This window comes from Epinephelus lanceolatus, chromosome 2 (genome assembly GCF_041903045.1).
Source record: "Epinephelus lanceolatus isolate andai-2023 chromosome 2, ASM4190304v1, whole genome shotgun sequence".
Taxonomy (NCBI): Eukaryota; Metazoa; Chordata; class Actinopteri; order Perciformes; family Serranidae; genus Epinephelus; species Epinephelus lanceolatus.
This window is the reverse complement of record NC_135735.1, coordinates 10,248,231-10,267,286: the sequence shown is the minus strand read 5'-3', so window position 1 is coordinate 10,267,286 and position 19,056 is coordinate 10,248,231. Positions and strand designations below refer to the sequence as shown.

Genomic DNA, 19,056 nt, shown 5'->3' with positions numbered 1-19,056 from the left:
TAAAGTTACACACTGGTTTTGTCAGTAGCTGTCCCTCCCCATATCACCACATTTCCTATAAAAAATTACTACAACTGACCTTTTGCTAAGCCCCGCCCCTTTGTAATGATCTGACAAGCTGTCAGAGTAAGCATGGTATCCACACTGTAACTAACTGCACTCCCTGACGAAGAAATATAATCATATTTTTGGAAAAATCAAAGAGTGATTCCAGAGAGAAGCAGACAGAGGGGTCTACAGTCTGTGTTTGAAGGATATATCCAGGATGTCAAACTGACTCAGCAGCAACAACAGGTTAAAAAGACAAAGATAGTTAGAAGCTAAAGCCGAACTATAGGCTACAGATCACAGTGTAAAAGTGAACCACCACATCACTGCTGATTGCCACACAAGACAATGAATATAAAGGGAAACTTTGCTGATATTGGACCAGCTGTGTGGCATCACAGTGTGTGCAGATGAACAGTGTTTGGATTCACCCCCGTGCTGCTGCCAGCAACCCGACCTCTGTTCATCTGCGCACACTGCGATGACACACAGCTGGTTGAATATCAGCAAAGTTTCCCTGCTTCCCTTCACTGGTTCCTGTACAGCAGGGTCGCTCTTTGTTTCACTATTATAATCATTAAAAAGCAAAAGCAGCACGTGTATACATTCAGTAGGCTATATCTTCAGTAGCTAGCTAGCTAACCCTACACTTTTCAGGGTTTGATTTTGGTTTTGGAACAGGGAAGAAATGTATATCTTTTTCCAACCTCTCCAGGTAACGAGTATCATTAATACATGACGTGCCCCAGGCACAACATTTAGCTCCAAATCCACAAAACCAGCCTGAAAATGAAGGAAATCTGAAACGACTGCATTAGAGTCAATGGAGCACAGCTGTGTTGTTGTCGGACCCTGGTCGGAGCTGGCCCGATGCTACATTATGATTGGTCAGTCTGCGTTCAGATGTGAGACTTAGTGAAAGGTCAATTATCAGACTTGTTGACATTTTTAGAAGAAATGTGTTTTTACAATACAAAACTGTAATACTGATAAAGAATATTATTGAAACTATTACCATCTTTATGTTATTGATTTAAGTTCTATTCACTCAGGATATCAGTGCTTTGAACATTTTAATACTAATAAAAGTAATGCTATCAGACATATATTGGTTTAAATATGTTGCACAGTGTTACAATGACTTACTATAAGGTAGTATTTCTTTATGCTTCCAATTTCAGCAGGTAACTACTGAAACCAATATAGCAGATTAATACAAAATTTGGTCAGACATATTTTTGTAGTGTCATGATCATGTTCATTTATTTTAGTGCTAAAGTAAGAAACTAAATATGTATTAATCTGGGTATTGATATCAGCAGTATTATCAGTGCTCTGTGTAGAGAGTTGTAGTTATTGACAGCCTCCACTGGAGGGCGTCCCTATCCTCATGATGACACAGAAAGGTTTCAGTCTCTATCAGTTTAACAGTAAAAATGCTTTCACGTTAATATTAACAATACATGTAACTTGAACAGTATTTCTAACAGTATTAAAGTATCAATATGCCCATCTTTGAAAATGGCCTTTGTCCTACCCTAAATTGTCTAGTGCTTGTTTCTTGGTGAGTTTCTTTTTGGGTCCTCAGTTTGATTGTATTTTGTGGAGCACTTTGTGAATTTTATTTCTGTGGAAGGTGCTATGATGACAATTAAATTTATTATCACTAAATTGTTACTGGAGTGACTGACTGTCTCTGAACGAGTTGAAAACTTCAGCATGGACACATTCAGAAATGAGCACTGCCCTCCAGTGGACACAGTCACAAATTACAATACTCACAGTGAATATGGAGCCAAGAACATTTGGAGAGTTGGGATTGTGTACAAGAACATCTAATTGTGTGCAAGTTTTTAAGCTTGCAAAACAATAGTTGTAAATCACACTTTATAAATGTGAGAAAAAAAAACGTGTGAGAATGTGTAAAAAAGATTTGTAAGTGATTAAAAAATTTAAAAAATGCTCAAAATTCCTACACTGTATGTGTCATCAAAGTTTCAAACATACACACAGTTCAAAGTTACAGAAAAAATCCAGCTGATCACAATCATTTGCCGTTTTAGGGTGGGCACAACTACATGCTGTAACAATTTATTGCAGTCACTGTGTGCATGAGTGCGCTTCAGAGGTGTCGGTAGGTGCATTTTTAAATTTTGGACAGTATCAGGCTCGCTGTTTTCCCCTGTTTCCAGTCTCCAGGCTGTGTTTGTATGTTTTAATGACTTACAATTAAAATCAGACTGCATTTTGAAAGTGGTTAATTCTTAGAGTCATTACAGGAAGCACAGTAAACACAATCTATATCAATACATTAGGATAAATGTTGATATATCATCATATTAGCTGTGGATGGAATGAACGTTTCCCACCACACATTGGCTACATACAGTGGCCTTGTCACAGTTGACTGCTGTGGGTGGGTTTATATTGCCAACAGTGTGTTGAATGTCCCACACTGATAAGGACAGAGGAGTGTGTTTTATGTGACAGATGTTTCAAGCTCAGACTGGTAGATCTACAAGACAACATTTAAGCATTGGGGAGGATACAGTGAAGTTTCTGCTGGGGACAACATACATGAATACAGACAATAGGAGGTTTTTAGAAACACTGATGTTCCCTACGTGTCCCCAGTGCAACCCCTATTAGAAACTGTGGATATCATTAGTATAGTTTTTTATGTATGAATAGTATTTGATATATATTTTCTTTCAATGTGATCTTATATAATACCAACTGGACAAACTCTATTGATAAGGACCATGTAATGATATTAAAGTAATTTAATATAATTCATTTAATTTATAAGAAATAAACCCAAAAGCTCTACTTTAAATCATACTTTTTGCTGCACCAAGACACCGTCATGTCTTTCCTCAAGAAAGGGAAATCAAGGTTTCAAAAAAGAGAATAAAGAAAGGAAAGAGAAAGAATGCAAACTGCCTTTATAACATATATATATATATTTTTACCTCTCCCTCATTAGGGTGTGGTGGTCGTGTGTCTTCCTCAAGCTTTAGTCCTCCACCAGAGGCCCACATGTACATCAAAGGACCAAAGGACGAAGGGTAGGGGGAGCAGAGTAGACTGCTTCTGCATAGGGCCCAGAATTTGCCTACGCCCCGATAACCACCAGAACAAGAAAGCAGAAAAGAACTAACTCTATTGTGCTTCTATATAACAATGAGAGGGCCATCAACCAAAGATAACATGTCTAAAGCCACCAAAATGCAAGTTTGTAGTTTCAGTGTATTGAGAAATCGTTTTGCATGTAGTGTTATAAAAACAAAAACCACTTGGGCCCACAAATGTGTAACTTCTACCAGGGCTAGGTGATATGCACAAAGTAAAATATCATGGTATTTTTGATCAAATACCTCCATATTGATATGCAACAGTATTGCAGGATTGACTACTGGTGCTTTCACAAATACTTACACGAAGACGTATTTGATAGAGTTGTACCGATACCGATACCAGTATCGGAAATGCCTCCAATACTGCCTAAAATGCGGTATCGGGCATCGGCGAGTACAGCCTATGAGCAATCCGATACCACGTAACGCCTCACATCATTACGCATACGCACGCTACAGGCAAACGAAACCGAAATGGAGCTTAAAAAGCATTCTACTGTAGCCTTTAAAATGTCTTTTTCACCAAATTGTGTGGCTGCACTTTAACCTGTGTCTTGATCTGTGTCAACACTGGATAATAATAATAATAAAAAAGTTTTATGGCATTCATTCTACTATTATGTATTTATCTCTTAATATTTTACATAGAGTTTTAAGAGTTGAGACATACAACAATTCATATCCCATCCATTTTTATTTTACGCGCTGGTATCGGATTGGTACTTGGTATCGGCAGATACCTTAGGTTCAGGGATCGGAATCGGTATCGGGAAGGAAAAAGTGGTATCGGTACATCTCTACTATTTGATAAATAATCATCACTAAAGTGGATATAATGTGTGAGTAAAAACAAAAAATAGAACAGCTGGAACAGTCCGGTACAAAAATTACATCACATTACTATAATGCAGCCTTAATAGCCAAATAAAGACAACACCGAGTGTATAACGATATCCAAAATCTTAGACAATCTTAGGGATGCACGACAATATCGGCACGTCATTGGTATCGGCCAATCAGCTTTTTTTTTATTTGCAAAATGAATGAGTGTAATGTCAGTTGAAAGGTATTGTATTTCGTGTCTCCATCTGCTGATGGGCCATCACAATAAGAATATGCACACATAATGTGATGCTAGATCACTAAAATTAGGTTGGTAAAGAAAGTGGATATATCAATATCAGTATCGTTATCAGTTAAATAGGTTGGTACATGATATGTGCTCCCATAAAAAGATATATTGATATATTGCCAAGCTCTCACTGTCACAATCACTTAGAGTATATGCAGCATGTGATGTTGGAGCTCAGAGTAACTTACCACACTGCCCCGTCCTGCCCAGGTACATCAGGCCGATACATCATGACATCCATCACAACAACAAAAAACAGTGTTAAATCCAAAGTCCGGTGCCAAAAGAAAAACGAACTAAACATAAAAAATCACGGTGTCCCACTACTGATTCCCGCAGTGTTGTTTTGTCCATACTCAGATGTAACCGGAAGTAACGTGATTGATCCGCCGAACGACGGTTCACTCAAACTGCAAAGCTAGCTAACGGCTAGCGGGCTAAAGATGCTAAACTAGCTAGCTAGGTGTTAGCGGGCTTAGTAGCAACGTCTTTTATAGTCATACACAGTCACGAAACAAAAGCCCCACACTCTGTATGCTCCCGTGCTCACAAGAGGGTCCTGTTGGATCACTATTTAGTACTTTTTCTTACTAACTTTTCCTGCTTGACCTCTCCATGTTACTATCTCTCAAACTCCATTGCTGCTGACCTTTCTTCTTCTTCTTCTGCTCCCATGACTGGCTGACACCTTTACAAGGAAATGACCACCCATTCAACTTAAAATGAATAAATCAATTAATCAGTTAATAAATAGCATAAAAACAATACAGATGTTATAAAATTATATCCAGAAATGACAGAAATCTTATATATGAGGTCATGAGATGATGTACAGGGCGCACAGGTTCAGTGTTTTAGTAGCTTTCTTATTTATTGAGAATAGAATTGACTTAATGTTTGAGTTCAGATTCAATAATTGAAAAGGACGGTTTATGAGCGGAAAATTTTGATTCATGAATGTATGTTTTGGCAAGTAGTAAAGTCAAATTGATGATGTAACACTGATTTGCTTTGGTAGAGGGACCGCCCATTCAACTTGACCTCTCAGTAAAGCCTACTTTGTAAACCCTATTTCTCAAGAATCGCTATAAATAACTGCTGTTATGAGAAAACAAACTTTGTTATCTCAAGATAACAGCATTAAAAAATTTTATTGCAAGCACGGCCACTCTTGGATTCTGTAACATTCAACACCTGTGTGAAGAAGAGGAACGACTGTGAGCCAGACTTTTTCAGCATACATCAGTTTTGGACCTCTCTAGTATTTTTTTCTTGTGTTTTGCGAATGATTTAAAAGTATTTTTATAGTTATATGGGCAGTGCTGTACTCCATGCACACACCCACTGACACACCTGGGACAGATGCAATATTTCACACAGGCTGCGAGGACTCAGGAGTTTCCATTGGCAGTGATAAAGGTGTGCTGTTGTGTTTGTGCATTTTGATCATGTTGTTTATTTGCCCTCACAGTACCTGGACCGTATAAAAACTCTGACTGGGTGACAGCGAGACATTCTCTCTTTGGGCTTTCAGGTAAGAACCCCGTCCTCCTTTAACACCACACACTTCATCACTCTTACACACAGCGTCAGTGATTTAGGTGACATCTAATGCCTCAGTCAGGCATCTTACATTGATATTTTGCATGCAGAGTACTACATATTCCTAATGACTTTTTTCATTCCTCCCCTTCTTTATCCTCTCTGGTTATCACAGGTCTGTTGCAGCCATGTTGGTTTTCTCTTGGTCTCTCGTGACCCTTCTGCTGGTGTCCTCTTCCTGGGCTGAGGTAAAATGTTCCACAAACCACCTCATCTCACTGACATGACACAAGGCCTGCATGTAGGGTTCAAACAAGACATTCAGAAATTCACATCATACGATATATGATATGAAACAAGACACACCCAAGACACTCCAAAAACAAGTTACAAAGCTTATTTTATTTGAAATGTGATGTTTTCAGGTTGAAGCTGATCCGAAGGGAGGAAAATTAATGGCAAGAATGTTCAGTAGTTAATGTCTAATCAACTAATAGAGAGAGTCAGGCCCCAATTAAGGCTTATAAAATCTAATATTGAATTGTCAACTAGACATAAGGAACTTCATTTGAAAATAAAAAGCTATAAATTGCCTTGCATAGTTGTAAGTCTGCCATTAAAATAGTTTGAAGTTCAAGTATAAAGCTACAGAACGTTGTTATTTTGATGACGTTTTGGCCTTTGGGCCTTCTTCAAGATCAAGAAACACAGGGCCGAAATATCATCAAATAAAAGAAATGCATACTGAGCCAGAGTGTGCAACACTCATTTTTCTACAGTGACAACTCACTGTCAAAAGAACTGACATTATGACATAAAAAGTGATGAGAAATAAAGTGTCATTGGGAGAAAATGTTATTGAATAAAAACTTTATGTTCTAAGAATGAGTCAAGTTAAAAAAAAATACATGAATTTCTTATTTAATATATTTTTATCAATGTCATTATTTCATATTTTAACATTTCAGGCATTCAAAGAAAGAGGGTTTCAGTACATCAAAGCAAGCAGAGCTGATTTGTGTTGTGTCTTTGTGAATGAGCTTCCATAACATTTTGCTCTTCTTTTTCATGTCACTGTGGGCGACTACAGGAAGGTAAGACTGAGATTACAGCCCCTCTTTACCAGCTTTAAATAAAAACTGACCAGTGTTAGAGTAATGTTATATATTTTGTATACTTGGTAGAATCTCCTTTTTTGTATCATTGGATATTTAATGACTGTACATATATAATAATTGTAAATGAGCAGCCATGTTGGACTTTGAAGTAACCTTGAAGCCACTCAGCTCTTAAGTTATAATGATGATTACACAGTTCATACAGTGTGACATATATACATATGTGTTGTGCAGAGGTTGCTACCCTTGAGGAGGACACAGCCAGGGAGCTTTCTGTTGGTGAACTGCTGGAGAGAGCCAACAGAGACCGCAGTGAGTCCAGCTTTCTCATTTGAGTTCCCTAACCCTAACCAGACCTTAAACATGTTGTAGTGGCCATATTGTGGACCAATTAACTAAAAGATGCTGTCACCAAATGCAACACTTTGTTTTGCAAGCATGGGTTGCTGCACCAAAAGTGTATTACTGAAATATTACATACACAATAGTTAAAGCGGTGCAGTACTAATTTGTTTAAGTTAGTTATCTGTTAAAGAGCAAACAAGCTGCCTGCATTTTAGATCAGCCATTTTGAACAAGTCACCACATAAAAGAAGTCAGTGTTTATATTTGATGAAAAGCAGAAGTGGTGCAAGGGTGAGGATGGTGCTATCATTGTTTCAGTTAGGACCCTTGCTACAAGTCAATGACAATAGAATTTCAAGGCAGTGACTTGCGGCGTCTGACACTGACGAAAAAAGCTGTCCTTTAACGTCGCCGTGATATGCAGCCAGTTGCCATTATAGTTTCACAGTGCTCGGCGGCATCGGGGGAAATGCGGCGGGACAAGAACGAAAGTTAAGGCAGCAAAAGTCCAAGTCAGGTGGACGGGCGGGGGGTTGGTGGATGGGTCCAACAAACACAGACTTCCAATGTAGAGAGCGATGTTCTCATGAACATTTATAAAGCCAAACCCGCTCCTTTTTCCTAAACCTAACCAGTTGTTAGAGGGAAAAAAAAGTCAATTTAGTGCTTTTATTTTGAAAGAGACTGTATGTAATTGGTAAATTTCCTGTGAAAACAGAAGTGTATTTTGAAAGATGACAATGCATGTAACAGGCAGAACTTAACACGGCGTCCCAGAACGTCAACAACCAATGCATCCAGGGTACCTTTCACGTCATATCTAGACGTGGAAGGTACATGACCAAACGTTGACATGTGACAAGGTTGGAGTGAGAATGTGTTGTCCAATGACCCTACAGTGTCACCACTGATGTGTAAAACTTCAATGGCCAAACCATAATACAAGTTCAGCAGTTCAAACTGTGAAACAAAAGGTTATCTCTTACCTTCTATGTAGTTCTTGCTCACACCCACACCTGTGTTGGTCTGCAGCCCCTGACTTAGATGAGCCCATCCTGATTGAAGGAGACATCGCTGTCAAGTCTTTGGCTGACAGAAACGCTGACCCCTGCACCGCCAGAGGCTGCCTGTGGCAAAAGTGGTCCGATGGGAAGGTCTACATCCCCTACTACATCGCCAACCACTACTGTAAGCACGAATTGTTTCATTTAGATTTATTCTCATGGAGACAGATGCATTTTACTGAGAGAACAGACCGATGCCACAGTCACAGCTAATTTAGATGGACTTGAATATTCATATCTTTGCACAACCGTGAGTTTCTTTGTATTCACTTCTATAAGTTACACTATATGTATTTAATAGAAAGCAATTATGTATAAAATCAATATAAACCTTCCAAGACTCAGCCTTTTATACATTATATAATTACTGATGCACAGGAATGCAAAACTGTTTTTTTAAGAGTGGGACGTTGCTATTTTTGATAATAGTAAAACTTAATTCTGCAACATTCCAAAATAATTTAGTGGAATTATTTCCACTTACAATATTATATATAACCACAATGCATTCTACAGCTCGATTACACAACATGAATGGATTAGGAAAGGTTACGGTGGATTTAGAAAACGCTCCACTGCTACAGATTTTCTAAACCTGCCTTATTTGTCCTGCAGCCTCCCGTGAGCGGGCCATCATCATTCGTGGACTGGAGTCTTTCTCTGCAGTTTCCTGCATCCGTTTCAGACCCTACCAGAACGGTGATCATGAGTGGCTGAGCATTGAGTCCAGGGACGGGTAAGAGTCCGGCTGTAGGTTCACTGCTCAATTGCAGGGTTTAAGCCATACACATCGACGACTTATGTTCTAACTCCAAAATGTACTACTTCAACCAGATCGGACAGAGCGCACCGTAATTACACTTGTCACACTGTTGTTCTACGAGGATTGCAGAGCAGCACTTTCCTTCACAATTCTACGTGGTGATAACTTGTATGATTCCTTAAAACTGCTTTATGTTCATGTGTCTACAGCTGCTACTCCTGGGTGGGTCGTCAGGGTGGAGGTCAGACTGTGTCTCTGAGCCGTCAGGGCTGCCTGTACCACAGCACCGTCCAGCATGAGCTGCTCCACGCCCTCGGCTTCAACCATGAACAGACTCGTTCCGACAGGGACAATCACATCAGGGTGTTATGGGAAAACATCATCGATGGTTAGACGGGCTCACCTTCTGTTACATGCATTGGTTTAGTCTTAAATATGTTCTCAGAGGCAGAAATAGCTTAATTGTTTAAGTTAAACCTAATGAAAGGAGAGAGGCACCTGTCGATTAAGCAAACACATGGAGGAAACATCATTCCTTTAAAGCCTTAATTTTTTCTCGAAGGAGCACTATACGACATTCAGAGCAACATTATAGTAGCAAACCACTATTTGCTATGGAAAGATATGGTAGAGTAATGGCACGCTGCCACTGTGTGTGCTATAATCCGAGCTTTTCTGTTATTTGTTGTGGTAGACGGCCCAGCTGTGCATGCATGTTTGTGCATGTGAGTGTCATGTGAGCATCCCACTGACTAGCTAATCGCTGCTGCTCTGCACTGCGCTCATACGGCAGTTACCGTTGATATCAGATGCCCCCAAAGTTAACACCATTAGCTCTGTCAGCACTGTTGCCCTTGTTGGCACTGTTCACACTGTTAGCACCATGTTAAAGGTGTACAGGCAACTTCTGAACCAGAGATGTATGAATCAAAGACCTCTTTTAACTGAACAATTTTTCTTACCTTTAAGATATTGACCAAATTTCTCCAGTCAAACGATACCCACATTCGGTCCTTTTTACACCTAAAAAAATACTATTTGTATAGTTTTGCTAATAGTCTGTAACACCCAACTTAACTGTTATATATCTACAGGTGAACTTCAATAACGAAGCCCACGGTCAAAATGCCATTACAGGCTTTTAAAAAATTCAGGATCCCTAACAGCAATTTTATAAGAGTAATTAAACGTTAGAGCATCTTGCTGCAGGGGGTGTGGCCACCAATCTATAGGCTGGTGCACTGGAAGTATACTATACGTGGGTAACCAAAACTACACACAAAATAAACCCCTTTTTCCAACAGAAAAACACCCACACTACTGCTGTACCAATGCCACATCAAAACTTAAATGATATCACCACCAGTCAACAACAGGTGAACTTCCACTGCATCAGCCGCTCCCAGAGGCCAATACCAGCTGCAGCAATAAAGGATTAAACCGAGATTCAGATCTTCTTACCGAACTTTAAAACAGTGTATGAGTGATTTTACATCCTGCATATTTTCTCTCATCTCTGCAGGCATGGCGTACAACTTCGACAAGATTGCCACTCTGAACCAGGGAACTCCTTACGACTACAACTCCGTCATGCAATATGAGAGGTACGGATAACTTGCTTACATCATTTATTTTATTCAACACATTTTCATTTATCTTTCACCAACTGCATCTAAGTGACTCTGATCAGTGTCTGTGAAGATTTTCCAGTGTTTCTTCGTAAGTTTCTGACAATGATCACATGAGCAGCGTATGCTCCTATATGAGCTACTGACCAGTGTGAATCTGCTTTTAAACATTATCACACTACACATCAAATGACTAAAATCACCTGAGGTTTCAGGGATTGTTTCCCTTCAGGTAATTGAACCCAAGCTCAACCTGCTTTGCACTGTCGTATCTGTGATTCTCCAGGTACGCCTTCTCCAAGAACAACCGTCCCACTATGTTGCCCATTCCCGACAACAATGTGTCCTTTGGCCAGGCCACCCAGATGAGCAGGAACGACATTGAGAGGCTGAACAGGCTGTACCAGTGCTGTAAGTATACTGTGGCTCAGCTGGATTTGAGACAAACTTACACAAACAATTAATACAGTAAAACCTTTTTTCCAAGTCAGTCTTCAAACAACAGTCAGGTGCACATATAGGCACTGAAGCAATTTTTGCTCACAGTTATTCTCCCTGTCCATACTGGCCCTGATGAGGTGTTGAACAGAGGTGTCAGATTGTCTATGTTTCATTCTAATGACGTATTGTGTCATTTAAATATAAGGACCCATTGTCCAGGGACACACAGGGAGAGAATGTTGTACTAAAAGACTATAACTTTGTAATTTAGACTCATAAAGAGTTGCATCAACTTCAGATAAACTTTGGAAGACATTTGTTTTTTAGCCTCTTGAGATTAAAAATCTCTTTTTCAAGAGAGCAACATAAATTACGGACAGACAACATAGAAGAAAAATACAAAATAAAAAATATACAGTTCTAAAACAAGCAATATAAAACACAAAATGAGATTACAACAATGAAAAGCTAAACTAAAATACACCCTGACATTGGCGTATAGAAGATTGTGTGCAAAAATCCTGCAACGTGCTTTGAAACAGCCGAGAGGAACCAATGAGTGCAACTTTACGTCCTTCTACAGAATATTCCACATATAGAGAGCTGCATACATAAGTGCTCAAACTCTGTATGCACCCTCTGTAAAGACAATAAAAAATGTTCTGTGAGTGGAGAGCAGAGCCATATTCAATTCTTGGTGGATGTAGGCTAAGAATGCCGATGAAAAAGTCTACGAAATTTTAAAGAGAGCCAGCCAACCTGAGCACACACAATACAGTGATGAGTTTGGGGCTTACAGTTGGTAATAAATCTCAATGCACTAATTTACAGAGTCCAGAGCACGCAAACACTGGAAGGGTGCATTCATATATAATACATCTCCATAATCAAGCACAGTCAAGAATGTAGCAGAGACCAGTCTTTTTTGGGCCAAGAAAGACAAGCAGTGTCTATTTCTAAAATAAAAACCCAGTTTCAGCTCCAGCCTTTTCACACGTAGTTCAATGTGGTGCTTAAAAGAAAGACAATCGACTAACACAATGCCCAAGGTGAAACACACTCTATGCTCTTGTTGTTTTGTCTCAAAAACTTCCTCTAGAAATGTAACAAATGGATGTCTTACATCAATCCATCAATCTATCAATCATCTTTCTAAAACATTCCCTTAACAATGTGCATTCCTTCTGCAGAAACTGCACGTGACCTTTGACCTGCCGTCCTGATGACATCAGAGCACGCCGATGAAGCAGATGTGGGCGGATGGCAGTTTAGATTGTCCTGTAACAACAAACCTGCAAACTTCTAAAGCATTAAACGCTGATTGCTGCCTGACTGTTTAATGAAATGGCAAGTAACACAGGCACTTTGTAGATTCTGGAGATGTAAATGAGACTCTTTATTTCAAATACGATCTCATTTTATTTTCATATCACATGAAAATCAATCATCGGTGTTACAGTTTGATGGCTTTTGATCAAAAAATAAAGCTCTCTCTTCTCTTACAATTCACTCCTGTTCATTTTATTCTGAGTCAGAAAACATAATCTTAAAGGGACAGCTCACCATTTTGGAAAATGTTCATTTTCTGGCAGACAGTTAGCTGAGAAGATCAATACCACTTTCACATCTGTAAACTATGGACTAAAGTGACGGCAGCAGCTGGTTAGCTTAGCTTAGCACAAAGACTGTAAACAGGGAAACAGCGGGCGTGGCTCTGTCCAAAGGTCACAAACTCTGCCTATCAGCACCACTAATGCTCACTGATGAGCACATTATGTTTTGTTTGTTTAATCAGTACAAAAATAATAATTAATCATTTAAGTAAATAATTCTCAGCCAGAAAATGAACAAGTTGATTTCTGTTCCTGTTCTTGAAATAACTTTGATCTATATTCACACAGTTCCCTTTCCCCCTGTGTTTATTAATGGCTATTTGATAAGACAGTATCAAGTGTGTAATCAAAGAAGCAAAGTATTTTCACAGCTAACTCTGCTGAAACAGGATCATAATCCCAGAATCCTCCTTAAAACCATAAACTCTGAGTGGTCCCGCAGTTATCCAGAGAAATTAAGAATCTCTTCTTTACTTTCACAACAAAATAGTGGAGATTCAACAGCACATTAACAGAGTATCCTGAGAGTTTGATGTTGACTGCTGCCCACCTTTAACTCACTTAAGTGAAATCTCTCTGTTAACCCTGAAACACACTGTGGCACCTCCCTGACCATTCACCTGCCCTTCAGACTGCTTTTCCACGTAGTTTTAAAAAGCAGTATTTCAGACAGTTGGATAATTTAACAGCTCTGTCTATTCCAATTTAAGAGGAAGATCCCTTTGTTTTATATCATTTTAGACATATATCTCTCAGATGGCTTTTTTTTTTTTTTTTCCAAAAAAATTGTCTCCACACTGGTTTCTTTAATGAACAACACTTCCAACAAATCCAATCTGGTTTTCACTCTCTGCTGTTTTTAGTTGTTATACACGCATGTCCAAAAATGTCCTGCAGTTTTATAGATTTTAAATTATAATTCTAAATTTTCAATTTATATTTATGGTTCCCCCTGCTGGCCTTGACACTAAAGCCTAGTTCACAGACAAAACACTTTCATTCAAAACCTACAAATACAACATGCTAACATTATTAGCATCAGCCTAAGGCATTTTACATTGCGTAAATTAGCCAAGTGGCTAGCAGACTTCCTCTACTTGTATGAAGTCAGGATAAATCACGCACAAGACTTACAGGACTATTCTGTGGGGGCCATGTCATCACCGAGCACCAGCACATCACACCAGTCCTTTACTGCTTGTTTTAAAAGCCTTGAATGGTCAGGCTCATGGTTTCACAGTGTCACTAAGACCTTTCCTGTCCCGGCCCTTCAGCTGAGGAAGTCACACTTTTACATCTCTTTCTTATAACTCACTTTTATCTCAAGGCTTTTTATTAACTGTTGCTATTTGTTTCAATTATTTTAGATTTTATTTATTTTCATTATTTGTTTTTACTGTTAAGCATTTTGTATGTTTGTTTTGAAACATGTAATATAATGAAACTTATTATTAATTGGTAAATGTGTCCACAATCACCTGCAGAAGTCTCCCTGTTGCCGGATGATCATTATTAGGTGACGCATTATAATTACTAATGTTTAAATGTTCACCATTCAGTTGCTTTATCATTATTTGATTAATCAGAATATGTCCGAGTTCACTTGTTTGTTTTCATCTTCAGGTAAAACCATGAAACATAATCAGAATCATGTTATTTGACATTCAAGAAGTCAATTTATTGATCAAAAGATAGTTTTTTGCATACGTTTATATATCTTTGTATAACTTTCTTGAAAGTTAATTTTCTTTTCTTGAAGGTTAGTCAGAGTTTTCGATTTCATTCCTAGAGTTCATCTCAGTCTTATATGATCTGTAAACCTCCACCCATATCAGCGTTTTGCAAGTGCGTCCTCCACATTATCAGCAGTCAGGTTGAAGTCGCAGGCTCTCAGGGCTTGTATCAGCTTCTCTGTTCGGGCCTCGGCTCCTTGACTCTTCCTCCACTCCTTCAGCAGCTCCCTCACTATTTCATCCAGCTCTGTGGGATGCCTCCTGGAGATGGACTCCAGCTTCACGTCATTCAGTCCCAGTTTACGGCCCAGTTTACGCCAGTTCCTTCCCAGCTTCTCAGCGATCACCTCTGTGGCAATGTCCAGTTTGGCTGACAAAGGAGGAGGAGGAGACAGAGGGTTTAATTTTGTAAACTCTAAAACAAAGCATCTTTATCAAAATATAAAAAACAAACACCCTTCCCCCCTGAGGCTAACAGTGAGAATAAAATAATGTCTGAGGTTCATTTAGTGTTAATATCAGAATTAAAATCATTTTTGTATGTACAGTAAAGTGTTGTCACAATACATGAACTTCTAAAACCTTGTAAATATCAATATTTGACACAACTTTTGATACCACCGGGGAATACTGGCACTGAGGGCATCAATAGGACCGGCCAGAATGCTTCAGGGCCTCAGTCTTTGCCATGGTAATCGACGTCCAACACAGTATTTGAGTGTTTGTTGTTTTTTTTCCACTAGTAAAATGATGGAGGAAATTGAAACGAGGTGGCAAGTGTCAGACACGAATGAGGCCAGTATCCTCAGCACAGCGATTGTCCTCTGCTTCAAGCAATTAAATTGGCTGTCCAACAAGGAAAAGGAAATGTGAGACAAAATGTGGGCTGCTATCTGTGTCTGGCAACAGTAGTGATATGGCCAGACCTGCATCATACCGTTACCCACGGCAACAACGAGCACGACTGAAAGCGAAATTATTACTGACTCGCGGTGGTTCCAAAACGAGGAGCAGCTTCAGTAGTGTGGAATAAACTGTTGCATCCTGAATGTTTTATGAACAGCCCCGGACTTCTCAGACTCTTTTAGTGACTTACTGCTCAGAGGGAACTCATTCAGGGGCTCCTCTGGCAGCAGCACATATGCGCACACGGAGTCAGTGTCGTGAAATGTTTCTGTCATAAACCTTTGGTAATGTAAACCTATGTTACTTAACGGCTCGACAAAAACTACATATATGTGAATGTGTGATAGTTGTGGTATCATAACAGCCTGTCACAGGTTACAGCGTGATGATTAGAGGAGAAATGGCAGAGCATAAAGGTCCAGGTGGAAAAAAAACAACTCAATCATTTAGAATTCACCTGTTGATTTACATACATAGATCCCAGGGGACATTTTTTGTGTTTGGGAGCTGTTTATTTAAACAGCTGCAAACACCTCCGTTACTAAACTACATGTGGAATATGAGTCAAACTTAACATTTCGTCACATACAATAGATGCCTGGACTAGACTGCCCTGACACTCACAGTAAATTATATATCAAACTGACACCAGAAACAATGAACTGTATATGCGTCAATATACTGAGGCAACACCTACAGGTTTACAGTGACTGTGCTGGTAACAGAGCATGTGCTGTATCTGTCAGAGCAATGTGGAACTGCAAATTCAGAGAAGGAACTGATGGATTGTGAAATGTATGAGTTACACATTTGCTCAATGCACTGTGGAGTTTACAGGGGCATTTCACTCATATTACTCATCCAAACATGAGTGCAACTCAGACTGTAATAACAGCTTTATAGTAGCTTTGAAGGAGCTTTGTCAAGTTTTAGAAAGTACCCCTGATGATGTCATGGTGATGCTATTAGGGTTATGTCTGTTTCAAATCTGTGGTTAAAAGGCCACAGATTTGAAACAGAAACCCATGCCTGATGTTGTTCTGTTTTCTGACACAGCCAATCAGTGTTGATTTGCTACATCTTTCAAAACGCCTGCAGTCAAACAATACCTGAATACGATTCTTCTTGTGCTGGGGATCTGCCGTCTCCTTTATAAGCATTACGTACGTACAAAACAAGGCCTGAAAGAGGCGTAGGCCACTTCCCATGCAAAAGTTGTGATTCATAACAGGCTTGATGGGAGAAACCATGACCCATGCTTACACACATTTTGCAGACAGGGAATTGGTGACGCAGATGATGCAATTGCTGATTGTAGAGTTGTCAAATATTTTTTGGCACACGCCATTTTTGGCTTTTGTCTGTACGCACATTTTTAGCATGGATGCTATGCATTGTTTTATGAACAACGCCCCGCCGGATCAGTAAAATTTCTGTTGCCATTGTCAACAGAGATGCTTTCCTTCTTCGAACCAACTGCAGTCACAAGACACATTGTTTGGGTGAAACATGAGCATGTTACAATCCTGGAGGATTATTAATGTGCACCTCCTCCTGTACTGCCTTAATATGCACATTCAGCACATCCAATGCATCAAAACATTGTTTTCTAGTTGGAGCCGCGCCTCGTTTTCAAACTGTATGGTTTGACTAAAATGAACAATGACAGCAATATAGTCCACGATGAGCAGCGCTAAAATCAACCTGCGTAGTTGTCCCTCCATTGAGACATTAGAAAGTGTCACATTTATCTTGCAAGTGTACTCTTCTTCAACGTTTGCTTTACTTCCTGGATTTTTTCCACATGGAAATTCTGACCAATCAAGAGCAGCTTTCTCATACAAGGCATTTTATCTGGTCTGCTTGTAAATGCTGCCGTGAGAACATGAACCAGCTCTAGGTAATTATACAACTTTGTAACAAAATTAGTCCCTGATTCAGACCAAAGCAAGACAACTCTAGGTCTGAATGTACCCTCTAACAAGCCAGCAGAACTAGCTAGCTAGCTAGCACTAGCTAATGTCTGTTTAGTCGCAGTAAAAGAGTCTATACCTTTAGGGCGGGGAATGCTGGAAAATTTCACACTTTAATTTGGTTCGGTTCACTTTCACACTGCACCTTTTAAAGCAACCAAACCACCTGGACAGCATCACACAGTTACAACAGCTGCTCAACAACAGGAATAAGAAAACCCGGCTCATAGATTGGACAGGACAGAAAAAGGAAATCCATCCCCTTCAGCCGGCTTGGTCACTACAAAAACAATGGGGCAACACCAAATTTATGCAGGGATTTCTGTTTTTAATTTGGTGTTCAAGCCTAATTGTTTTTTCACAAGAAGCTGCTTTTCCTTTTTTACCCGCTTCTCCTGATTCACGCTGTTGGCTTTGTTTTTTTTTTCTTCCCAAAATGCACTGCGCTCTACGTCACTTCCTCGCTTTAGTTTGCTGAATAGTCCCATTGCATTTCCCTCTGTAAGCGAACCCAGACCTCCAGTTTTCAAACGGACCAGGGTTCGCTCGTTTGATCCACACCAGAGTTCGAATGAACGTTCACACCACTCCAAAGGAACCAAACTATCTGTGGAAGCGGACCAGGGTTCGTTTAAAGCAGACCAAATAGCCAGTGTGATTGCATCCTTAAAAGCATTCATGTCAGTCTCCAATTACTTTTACAAAGGGGGCCAGAAAATGTATCAAGGGGCTGTGGCCCTCCCTTAAAGCCGCCACTGCTTTTAGTTAGTAGCTTTACAGTAGCGGGATAGTAACTGGTGTTTGTGGTAGTAGCCTGGTAGTAGTAGGTTAGTAGTAATAGTAGTAGTAACTTAGTGCAGCAGTAACTTCCTCGAGACAATGTGTTTCCAAGACACCGCCCCTGTGGCTCCACAGCACAGTGTGTCTCATAACGTTACCGTGAACCTACCTCTCTCCTCCTCGTCCGGTTGGTTGTCGTTAAATCCAGCTTGACTTTCAGAATTGTTCAATTTGTCGGAGAGATCCTGTCGTTTAATTTCGACGAGGAGCTGACACAGCCACTCCGTGTTGTCGGCTGACAGTTTGCCTCTCTCCGACAGGAGCTGAAACAGTCTGATTCCGGTGTTAATCTTCTCCAGGTCCCGTTTCCCGATCATGTCTCGGCACAGAAACTTTAGTTTGTCCAGCTGCTCGGCGGACAGCTGGTTAGAAATCTCCAGTAAAACGCTGTTAAACTGTAGAGCGCTCATGACTCTGTGCCACTCCGTCTATGAACTAGGAAACACTTGGGTTTTACTTTCACTTCCGCCTGTTTGTCTCTGAGTTTATCTCCTTCACAGGTTCCGGTGAAATTCTTTAACTGTTGCTCAGATCCTGAATCAGGTGTGGATCTGCTCAGCTGCCTGCAGTGGGTGCTGATCTGATACTTTGCATTGATCCCTGTTCTTGTTTGGTTTCGGCTTGCTTTCAGTCACACCTGGATGACGTAAGATGTCAGGTGCAGAAAAAGAGGCACCCAAACTTTCAGGGAAGTCTGTGGGAACACCCACACCCCAATTTTTATTTTTTTATGACCGTTTTTACTTCATAATATAGATATAATAATATAATAT

General features: G+C 39.8%; 2 protein-coding genes across 2 annotated transcripts; one reads left to right on the top strand and one right to left on the bottom strand.

Annotated features, from left to right (window-relative positions):
• The first annotated feature begins 6,035 nt into the window (after positions 1 to 6,035).
• On the top strand, positions 6,036 to 12,727 carry LOC117258042 (hatching enzyme 1.2-like). The gene is made up of 9 exons (XM_033628510.2): positions 6,036 to 6,107; positions 6,950 to 6,953; positions 7,212 to 7,289; positions 8,355 to 8,510; positions 9,002 to 9,122; positions 9,359 to 9,537; positions 10,672 to 10,753; positions 11,064 to 11,188; positions 12,409 to 12,727. Coding segments are annotated over exons 1-9 (807 nt in total). The 5' UTR covers positions 6,036 to 6,047; the 3' UTR covers positions 12,411 to 12,727.
• A 1,765-nt stretch (positions 12,728 to 14,492) lies between these two features.
• On the bottom strand, positions 14,493 to 18,877 carry fadd (Fas (tnfrsf6)-associated via death domain). The gene is made up of 2 exons (XM_033628521.2): positions 18,393 to 18,877; positions 14,493 to 14,934 (listed from the first exon to the last, which is right to left on the bottom strand). Exons 1-2 carry the CDS (start codon positions 18,691 to 18,693, stop codon positions 14,663 to 14,665), a joined length of 573 nt encoding a protein of 190 aa, XP_033484412.1. The 5' UTR covers positions 18,694 to 18,877; the 3' UTR covers positions 14,493 to 14,662.
• Positions 18,878 to 19,056: the final 179 nt, after the last annotated feature.

What these genes read in the sequence shown, in the direction of transcription:
- LOC117258042 (XM_033628510.2), top strand. Translation starts at nt 6,048, where the DNA reads ATGTTGGTTTTCTCTTGGTCTCTCGTGACCCTTCTGCTGGTGTCCTCT. An exon ending in CTACATCGCCAACCACTACT is followed by an intron (nt 8,511 to 9,001) that starts GTAAGCACGAAT and finishes TTTGTCCTGCAG; the next exon opens with CCTCCCGTGAGCGGGCCATC. An exon ending in ATGGGAAAACATCATCGATG is followed by an intron (nt 9,538 to 10,671) that starts GTTAGACGGGCT and finishes TCATCTCTGCAG; the next exon opens with GCATGGCGTACAACTTCGAC.
- fadd (XM_033628521.2), bottom strand. Translation starts at nt 18,693, where the DNA reads ATGAGCGCTCTACAGTTTAACAGCGTTTTACTGGAGATTTCTAACCAG. An exon ending in ACCGGACGAGGAGGAGAGAG is followed by an intron (nt 14,935 to 18,392) that starts GTAGGTTCACGG and finishes CTCCTTTGTCAG; the next exon opens with CCAAACTGGACATTGCCACA.